The 11,100-nt window shown below is 39.2% G+C and overlaps 1 protein-coding gene across 1 annotated transcript; it reads right to left on the minus strand.

The window, feature by feature from the left end:
* Positions 1 to 5,085: 5,085 nt before the first annotated feature.
* LOC307021254 (stathmin-like) lies at positions 5,086 to 8,309 on the minus strand. The gene is made up of 5 exons (XM_079653211.1): positions 8,144 to 8,309; positions 6,494 to 6,536; positions 6,241 to 6,407; positions 5,945 to 6,136; positions 5,086 to 5,853 (listed from the first exon to the last, which is right to left on the minus strand). Exons 1-5 carry the CDS (start codon positions 8,273 to 8,275, stop codon positions 5,794 to 5,796), a joined length of 594 nt encoding a protein of 197 aa, XP_079509337.1. The 5' UTR covers positions 8,276 to 8,309; the 3' UTR covers positions 5,086 to 5,793.
* Positions 8,310 to 11,100: the final 2,791 nt, after the last annotated feature.

The raw sequence follows: 11,100 nt of genomic DNA on the forward strand, positions 1-11,100 counted from the left end.
TAGAGACACTACATACTGATATACACCTGAACATCAGCAGGAGAGGACTCTTTAAAGTAGAGACACTACATACTGATATACACCTGAACATCAGCAGGAGAGGACTCTTTAAAGTAGAGACGCTACATATTGATATACACCTGAATATGTCCTTTTCAAATAAACATTAAAGAAGAAACCTCACATACCTTCTGCAGTACTTCAAAGTGCCCCTAGGGGTACATTCACCCCCATTTCAGAAGCACTGCTCTGTTTTTCTTATCATGCTAAATCTCCACAGTTCACGTTTCACTTTCTCACCCACAGTCTCCACTTTTATTCAACAGTGTCGGGTCTCGATAGATTTTTCCTAATTATTCTCTTCTGTGCGGGTTCAGTGGAGAGAATCAGTCACGCAGAATGAGTTTCAGACTTTTAACATCCGTGATGTTTCTTTTGTTACTTCTGTTACTCAGAAAAGTCGTTGCTAATTCGAGACAAGTGGCAGGCTTCATGGTGACTCTGCATTACGCAGCATGTGTTCAGTCAGGTGCTTCCTGTGGGGAGAACTGTTAAAGGTCTGCAGGATTTAAATAACATTTGACAGGTAATTATTATTAAAGCTCAGACAGCACCTGGAGCTTCTGTAAGATGTTTCAGGGCTTTCATGTTATTGTCACCTCACATCGGTGGAAAAGCAACGAGTTTAGTGAAACTCTGTCGTACAATTTAAAGTACTCTAACTGTTCCTTGACTTTAGTTTACTTGAGTAGTTCATATCAAAACTGACTCCTACAAAAAGCGTGTTCCCATTAAACTAAACGTAATTCTGTACCACTTTACAATAAGACTACCCTTATAAAGGATTCATAAAGGGTTCATAATTAGGTTATGAATTAGGTTGTAACACTTTATTAATCATTAAGAACCATTTAAAAACCAGTTCTAACATAGTTTTCATACATCAACACAGGCTCACTGTTTGGCAAGATGACTAAGCCTTATATTGACTACTTAGCGATAATCAACTCACTGAGCAACAGATACCAAGGATGCTGGCTGATGAAGGAGACAAAGTAATCTAAGTAGCCAATATAAGGCTTAGCAGTACAGATAAACGTGGGCTCACTATTTGGCAAGCAACCGGTCACAGTCGCCCTGTATAAAAGCTTAGTAATTATTTATAAAGTGTTCAGAACCAAATTAATAAAATTAATTAAAAATTAATTACATTTTACTTGTTGGATGCTTTTATCCAAAGCAATTTACATAATCAACACTGTGGAAAATCCCACACAGCAATTTGGGGTGATTCATCTCAGGGACACAACGACATGCTGACTGCAGTGGGGTTTGAACCTGTGCCCCCTGATCTGAACACCAACGCACTAGTCCACTGCGCCACAGCCTCCCTTACAAAAATTCGCAAACCCTCCATAAGGCTAGGGTTATTGTAAAGTGGTACCCGTAATTCTTTATCACCCTTCAAAGGAAAGCAATGTTTCCATTATTAAACACCTGGAAATGTAAACAAGTGACACGATGATTTGTTAAGGTTTAGTAAAACATCATGCTTTGGCTTTTAACAAGTGCATGTGTTATGTTATTTAAATTACGTAAATTAAATGTGATAAGCTTTTGGTTTTAAAGTACTTTGTTTTTTTGACCCATCTCACTGACTTGACCATAACACATCTGCGTGTTACATTAAAAACATGTAATCCGGGAGACATTATTCTTCTTTTCCTGCACACTCATCGTGTTGTAAAGTCCAATAACTCAGCACTAAATCCACAACTCCAGGTTTCACGTGGTAAGAAACCCATTCATCGTTTGTGAACCTAATGCTTAACTCGACAATTTTCTCTTATAGCGTTTCTAAATGATGCAGCTGAACATTGCTGATTACATTTTAGTGAGGTGATACATTTATAGCTGCATAAGCAAAGTGGGTGAAAATAAAGAAAAAGGTGGATTTAATCCAGGATTTAGATCATAGTTTGAACTCATACAACAGATACCTGGTGAAGCAAAGAGCAACAGTGCCCTCTACTGGTCTGTTAAAAAATACAATTACAATTCCTGCAGTCTGTTTGGGCTCTGGGTAATTTGGGTGGCACTTCACATTATTTTTACAAATCAAACATTGGATCAATGATTGAACAGCCTTATTTCTCTGGAGTATTTATGCATTTATTTTTGAATGATTATAGGCTACTAACATACTTTGAGAAAAACGAATTCAATATTTAAAACAAAGACTGCCAATTTTAATTAAACTGGACCTATCATGCTATATTTGAAAAATATATTGTAGGGCCATACCTATATAAAACATGTCTGTGAAGTTTTATTTTCAAAATACCAAACACTTCAGCCATTGTAGCCATGCCTCATACTGCTCAAACCCCTCTTTTGCAGCCCTGTTAGAGAAACGCAGATGTTGGGTCCTTAGCTTGAAAAAAAAAAGAAGAGGAGGCGGAGCTAATGCCTGATCAGAATTCTACCAGAGATACATTTAAATTCTGCTGTGATAAAATCCATCCTGTTTAAACAACATCAAGGATTATTTCTGAAACAGTATGGAGCTTTTTCTCTTGCGGGTTTATAACAAGGTGAGTTATTTTTTTATTCCCTGCTTTTTAAACACATGTGCTCTCCAGTACAGGTTAGCTCTGAGTGTTAGCGAGGCTTGCTAATGTAAACAAAAGACGAGATTACGTCCAAAACACGTCTGGCATTGTTTCTGATAGCAACTTTCTGCGGGTCTGCCGACGTCACAGCGGATGGAAATCTGTATCCGCTCGTTGTACACCAGTTTTTAAAAGATTTGGGTACGGAGGAAAAGATAGAGGGTTTTATTTTCTGACGCTGTGTGAGTTCCCCGACGCACCGGGGACACATATTTATGTATAAAAGACATCACAAAGTGCATTTTGCATGATAGGTCCCCTTTAAGAATAGCCGTTTAAGCATTTGGCTCATTCGTATACAAAAAATACATTTTCTCTAATAACTAAAGCTCTAAGATAAGTGAAGTAAATATTCCTCATTGTAGTGGTGAAGAAGTATAATTAAAAGAAAACGCTCAAAGTAACATATCAAATACTTGAGTAAAAGTAGTTACATCACCTATGAGTACAGACTGTTAAAGGAAGCTCTGATGTTTGAGCAATTTCTATCTAGACATTGTGTCCGTCTGTAATGGAAAGGATACAAATATAACATTCAAATAATTGAGTAAATATTTTAGCTTGAGTTTTTTTACCGTTTTTTATACTTTTCACCTAAAAGTATAAGATATTCAACAATAATAGTTTCAAGTTACCTCCCAGGATAAGATGTTACATTTGTATTTTGTTTGCACAAACGTAAGACTGCATGAAATCAAGATAATGAAAATATAAGAAAGCTACAGGTAAAAATAAATAATACTAAGCTGATATAAATAGGAAAAATAAAACAAAATTCACCCAAAAATGAATGAATAACTAGAACAAAGTAAACAAAGCAAATATGAAAAACAATACGGGTACAAAAGAAAAAGGACATGCATACATACACACGTCAAGAAATAATTAGACACCATGAATTATATTTGATGAAACCGTAATTACCTATTTATTGCTATTATATTTGTAGTGGTGTTAGATTAACTTCTCCTTCACTTTAGATTACTCTTTTTATTCTTGTGTTATTTACTTTAATATTTGACTTATTTTCACTAAATACTATTTTATTTTTGCACTGGTGTTGATTCTTATACACTATACAACTGTATAGTGTTTTTTAAACTCCTTTTGTAATTTTTGGAGCAATCAAAATAATTGTTTGGGTTTTGTGTTTTAAGTATTTATTACTAAATTGTGTTTCGTCCGGCGGTGGCTCAGTCACTAGGGGCTTGGACTGTGAGCCGTAGAGTTGCCAGTTCAAGTCCCCGACCAGACCTAAATATGGAGTGTGGACTTCTACTTGGCGAGGTCCCAGTTCACCTCCTGCCCTGCCGTGGTGCCCTTGAGCAAGGCACCGGACCTCCCCCTTCCCACCTCACTCCCATTGCTCCCCGGGCGCTGTACAATAGCTGCCCACTGCTCCTAGTACTAGACTCCTGGTACTAGGATGGGTTAAAAGCAGGGAACACATATCACTGTGTGTGCTGTGTGCTCTGCATGTGTGACCATTAAAGAGGGTTTCATCCCTCCCTATTCTTCTTCAACACCCATATAAAACAGAACTGTAAACAGATCATTTGATCATTTGTTTTTTTTGAGAAAAAAAATACTTATTGCGGGGTAGATAAAGTGTTGTTATCCTAAGCCACCAGCAGAGGGCGACACAGACTGCAGATTTATGGAGCTGGTCCACAGATAACTGTTATGTCATGGTGTAACACGTCTGAAATAAATCTCCATCTCCATTTTTGAAACGTTAGATTTGATAGATTACTAACTTTATCGTAGCATCTGCAAATACTAACTCAGTGCATCTGTCATGATCCGTCTCATATATACTGATGGCAGGTCTTTTGACCTTTCCTCCAGCAGGGTGTCAAACATCAGCTTCCTTTAACAGTCTGTACTGAGGTGATGTAACTACTTTTACTCAAGTATTTGATATGAGTGTTTTCTTTTAATGCATTATACTTCTACTCTACTACAATGAGGAATATTTACTTCACTTATCTTAGAGCTTTAGTTATTAGTAACTTTGCAAATGTAACATTTACGAGAGAAAATGTATTTGTGAAACGAATGAGCCAAATGCTTAACTAGTCTTAATTGGCAGTCTTCGTTTTAAATATTGAATTTTTTTTCTCTCAATGTTAGTATAATCATTCAAAAATTGTTTGAATACTCCAGAGTAGGCTGTTCATTGATCCAATGTTTGGTTTGTAAAAATAGTATGAAGTGCCCCCCAAATTACCCAGAGCCCAAAAAGCTAATATTTTGATTTCATTTGAAACCATTTGAGGAAAGTGTCAATGTTTTCTGTACAAACACGTTTTAACTTAAGCCGTCAGATAAAGCACAAGTAAAGATTTCATTAAGTCCGAGGTGTTATACCTCAACATTTAACGTATAAAGAACAAGACACCAAACAGAAGCAGTGAGTTCACATTTTTTTATTTGTTTTAGTACAACAGTTCAAGTCACTAGCCACTGTTTCTATGAGGTGCCTAAGTGTATTGCTCGTGTGCATCCCATGTGTAGACAGCCCCCGCCCCCCTCCCCAAATTCAGTCAAGATGGCGACCGTCTTCCAAACCTGGCATTTCAATTCACAGCAAGACGTTATGTGCTTTAAGACCCCAATATGTTTTACAAAAAGCCAAGAATCAGCAGGAGCTAACTAGCAAAGCTTCACAAAAACACAGAGTGAATAACAGCAGACGCCTCGATTTTAACCTTTTGCTACTTTTTTTATTTTTAATATACAGTAAGTGCCGAGAACAGGTGTAGTTCACAGAGACAGTTTGCAAAACTCACTATGAAATAGGCAGGGATAAAAGACCTATGCATAGAAACATGCTTTCCTTACAAAAGGATAAGTACACTGCTAATTTTCAAAAAGGGTAGAAGCTGCACCGACAAGCTACATATCAAATGGAATAGACATGAGGGCGGGGGGGTGGGGAAATGATCCACATGTGAAACCAGCGCAAATACACTCATAGCAGGAGAATTGAAAATTTCACAAAGTACTTGAATTTATTTCAAAAAAGTTGGGAGGTGAACACAAAAAAAATACTGGCCGAACGAAAAATAAATCAATCTTTGGATACGTAAAAAACCCTATACACGCTCCTGTGTGAAACTCAGTCCTCGGTGCCTTCTTTGGTTTCCTTGTTCTTTCGCACTTCTTCCAACTTCTTGTCCTATTTAGAAAAAGGAAGGATGGATAAGTTACAACACAACTGGAAGAAATAAATGGCGATACTTTATCCATTTAAAGATTTAAACACTGACCTTCTCCTTGAATTTATCATTCATCGCTGCCAAAAGTGCTGTGCGGTTCTCTTTGTTGGCCTCCATCTTCTGATTCAGCTTCTCCTCTGCTATCTTACTGAAGTTGTTGTTCTCCTCCATAGCTTTCTGTAGCACCTCCTTTTCATGCTCTCGCTTCTCAGCTAAGTGCTTCAGAACCTCGGCTTCATGGTTCTGCAAAAAGATTAAATGTTGCATCAGCCACAACCAGCCTTCAGATGTGAATCAGACGTAATGCTTTCAGATTCAAACAGCTGATTTAATTAATCATTTCTTACCTTGCGTCTCTCCTCTGCAGCGTCCAGCTTCCTCTGGATTTCCTCCAGCGACATCTCCTTCTTCTTGGGCGGAGACAGGGGGAATTCTCCCTTGGGATCAGAAGCAGCGAGGATCACCTCGAAGGCTTGGCCCGAGGCACGTTTGTCCAGCTCCTTGACCAAGAACTCTGAACACACACATGGTAGAGATACATTTAGACACAATGAACCATAATTGGGCAATCATTTACATTAAAATCTAAAGAGAATTTACCTTCAGCGGCTGCCATCTTAGAGTGCACTGCAGGTGAATTAATCTAAAGAGAAAATATTAAAAAGAAAAGGTCAGATCATTGCTATTGTGTCTCTGGTGCACTTATAGTACATGAGCGACCTCTAGTGGATGCTTTACACCAGTCCCAATGCCATTTACAGCAGACCGTCTACATTGCCGCCAACTGAAAACCCACCCGATTAGCTTGTACAATATGAAAAAAAACAAAAAAAGCACTTTGACTTCTGTTTATGCAGCAGCTCTTACAATGGTCTGGCTTGTTGGAAGTACCATACTTATAACATGATGTTTTGGGCACAAAAAAAAAAAAAACTAAATGCAAGTAATCTACAAAAGCTGAAGACATTTTCTTTTGAAAAGGCACAATGGCGAAACCATGCGGCCGTCTGGAGAACTGCACGCAACCACCGCCCATCCGTCCACAAAACAGCATGTCTGCAACACACCATTGTTTATCTGACTTGTGGCAGCAGTGACATTAATACCAATCTGAAGGCAAGGTACCGCAGTGACCGCATTATCAGACATGAGGGAAAAGGGGCAGGGCTTTTCAAACGTTAATTGCTAATGCGCTAAACAAGTCGCTGAAACAAAAGGATGTGTGGGGGGGCGTGGGCACGGCTGGCAGTGCCAGGTGCAGACAGGCCTGCAGTCAGAATAAAAAAACAGCTAATATGCAGCCTCTGAAACGGGATTAGTGGGCGATGAGCTGGCGGAAAATGCTCATCAGGAGCACCTGTTCCTGCAGCATGTGTGTGAGCCGCAGGAGGAGGGGGGGGGGGTGAACACACACACACGCACTGCAACAACAGGCTAAACATGCGGGGCGTGATTGTCTGCATAAATGTGTTCAAATGCAATGTCAGCGATGTCATTTGTTAAGTTATTGGTACTTATTGGACCAATTAAATGTAATTTAGGGAATGTTACTCGAACGATAAGCAGAATCAGATGAATGAAACGACCCCTCCCATAATTGTTCTTAAAGGGTGCTAACTAGCTCATATTAGCTTTTGGATGCACGTTTTCTGCATCAGTATAAGGACATACAAATGCATTAATCTTACGTTTATTAGAAAGGATTGAGGTTGGTGAATGCCCACACCTTGCCTTCTCAAATTGCCACCATTGTTTGGATTTAATTAGCTCTTGAAATGACTAAATATCCTCACTAATGATCATTTAAAATAATGTGTTTTTGATTTAGTTAGCATTGTGGTCTCACTCGCTCAGGAATGACAAGCAGCATCAAACAAAGGCGCTTTTGACGAGCAGCTGCAGACAAAGACGCCCTGATGGCAGGTTCACTCCCACAGAAAATCCCCAATAACCAGGCTTTTCTTAAATCAGTGAACGGAAAACTGATAAAAATGTGACTGCTAGCTTACCAACAAAATCACAGACATGAAAGAAGTCTTCAAAAAGAACGACCTCGTCTGCAGCCATGTCTGTGCCAACTGTGCCACCATACAAAAGACCTCCAACCAGCCCACAAAGTAACGATAAGCAACAAAAGAGCTGCAGAAAATCCAACATGCTGCCCAAAAATACAAACTCCAGCAAAAGCATCAAACCTGTCTCGCCTGGGTTTCTTTAAAACATCAAAAATATAACATTATTTGTACTTACAGACTTGGAAAAACACAGTCCTGGCGAGTCTTTAGAGATGCTGTCACACCCTCCTTCAGAAGCTTTGAACTGTGTTCCTCTTGTGCTGATCACCGCGAGCTCTGTGCTCCACCAAGCCAAGCGCGCGATCATAAAAGCACCAGCGCGAGTGTCGTCAGCTCAATTCTCGTCTTTAATTGGCTGCTCGCTCACAGGGGATTCTGGGAGTTGTCGTTTTGGGGGATTTTGACGTTGAAACAAATGGATTAATCGTGCTTTTTAGTTGAGGTAGCATTTGTGTTTTGAAAGATGTTACTGTCTTGAAACGTTTTTTAAAGGTGTTATTCTAAAATGTATTTCTAATTGAGTAACTAACCAAAGCCCAAAGGTGTTAGACATGCCATATTTTAATGAAATTCCAGTATGACGAAAAGTGTTGATTTCATTTTAATTTGTGATGTCTCGATTTATCAATGCAGCATTTTATCAAAAACACTGGACGAGGAGGACAGGGTGCTCTTTCTATTTGATATTAATATCTTTATGAAAAGCAGTTTGTACAAAATAACTTGCAATTGTGAGGGTTATTGTTTCCTCTTACAGTGATTTGTAGTTATTGTTTACACACATGGCCTAATATAGTTGATTTGGAAGTTTGGATTTCTGAAGTTGTTTTATTTTTTCATGGCTATGTAATTTATATTATGTATCTACAGGAAATTATTTGCACCTATCTATCTATCCAACAATTGAAACAAAAAACGTTATTGTGGAAAACCATGTCATTGATTAATAAAGCCTGGTACAGAGATCCTAAATAATGCTTAAACAAGAAAGGTAGGACACAAGGAACGGCATATGAACTCAAAACATGTTAAGCCACATTGTTAATTTCTTTTCATATATTTCAGCATCTTAAAGTAGCGAGCGCCGTTGGGGAGAAAAGTTATGAATGAACAAAATAAATGTACTGTATGTGCTGTGGGAATATGACATTTACCCCCGAAAAACTAAACAAGATTAACAGCATCATGTGTCACAGTGTCCATCAATTGAAATATATTAAGTGGAGTTAACGATGGAATGTTATGTTCCCTAGGGGATAAAAAAGAACAGGAAATTAATTTACAAAATCAAAAGATAATGTTTATTGAATCAAAACAAAAGAGCTAGCCAACTTTGTAAACAAACCAAAGACAAAATAAGAACACATTTCTTGTAAAAGACAGTGACATAAGTAAACAATGTAAAAAGACACAATGGAGCACACCTTAAAACTCTAACAATCACCACAACACTGTTTGTCTGTTGTTTTTGTGTTTACTTATCATGCAAAATGCACTTTTTTGTAACTTTTATACATAAAGATGTGTCCCCGGTGTGTGAACTCACAAAGTGTCAGAAGATAAAACCCTCAAATCTCTAAAAACGGGGCTACAACGGGGCTGATTCAGATTTGCATTCGATATGATGTAATATTGGCAATGTGGACCCACGGCCCTATCAGAAACGTTGCTATCAGAAAAAATGCACGACTGTTTTGGGCGTAATATGGTTTTAGTTGACATTAGCATCGCTAACACTCAGAGCTAACCTGTACTGGAGAGAGTATGTGTTTAAAAAGCAGGAAATAAAAAAAGGAACTCACCTTGTGGTAAACCCGCAAGAGAAAAAGCCTTTGAGCTCCATACTGCACATGCATACATACAACTCCATACATGTTTCAGAAATAATCCTTGATGTGGTGTAGAACAGGATGGCGTTTAATCACGGGAACATTAAACTGAATCTGCCGTGTAATTCTGAGCAGGCATTAGCTCCACCTTCACTTTTTTTTTTTCAAGCTAAGGACCCCAAACTTGCAGTTCTCAGATGCCCCCTTCACACCAACGCGGTTCCCGTTCTAGCTCCGTGCTTGCACTCTTCTGGTTCGGAGTCAGTTTTTATTTTCAGCCTCCGTTTTGTTCACACTGCCCAGAGCCCGACTGGTGCAGCCGCTGCTGCGTCATGACGTCACCGTTTACATCGTTGATTTTCTCCCCAACGGCGCTCACAACAACAACAATGGGGGACTGCGTCGGATTGATGATCGTGTGTTGCTTTTAATCATACGAAGCCAGATTAAATTAAAGAACTACTTCTCCAACCTTATGCTTTTTTCCGGAGTGCCGTGGTTCATTGTTTATTAATGTGTTTCAGGGGCATGTACCGATCACTGCAGTGCTGCCTGCTGTTTTGCATCACAACGCTGTTGTGAAAGTTTCTCTGGTATAAAATGGGTGATGTAAGCATAGCAACGGAAGCTAAACTGACTATCTTGACTACTTGTTGCTATGCTATTGTGGCATAAACCGTTTTTCTACAGGCACAAATTTCCCCCAAACCAAGGACGCGGCCTCGGTGGAATTCCAAGTATGCTGGACATTGGAACAGTACTTCGGCGGCACCCGAGGACGTAGCATCCTTGAAATATTGGCTTGGAAGCCAGTTTCCTCGAGATTGAGAAACGGCCACAGTTACAGGGCCAAAACAAAAGCAGTGCAGATGAGTGCAGAATGCCTGAAAGCAGAATCTCCTGCAGGGATCGATGGCTGCAGTCTGCTGTTCCAGTTCTGCTGAACCACGGCAGGACATCAGCAAACTCCTCTGTGAAGGTTACCAAAGCTGAATTAGCAATAACAACTGGTGCATGAGTTAAAGATCGCTCTGCTGCATCAGCAGGAGACTCACAGAACAGTGTGAGGAGAAGTTTTACAGCCCAGTCTGAGAGAAGGTCACATTTAAAGATGTCAGGGCTTTAAGGGACAACATGACACTGCATCCTCAGAGAAACTGATGTCATTTCAAGTGTCCTTTAGAGGACTGGCAGGAAGTGGAGGTAAAGCTTGTATTTATGTATTTGTGACAATGACAACTTCATCTTACAATTCCTGCTTTTTAACCCCAAGAAATAGTAAATGAAGGTCTCAAAAGAAGCA

Source organism: Notothenia rossii (assembly GCF_949606895.1).
Source record: "Notothenia rossii genome assembly, chromosome: 10".
In the NCBI taxonomy this organism is placed as follows: Eukaryota; Metazoa; Chordata; class Actinopteri; order Perciformes; family Nototheniidae; genus Notothenia; species Notothenia rossii.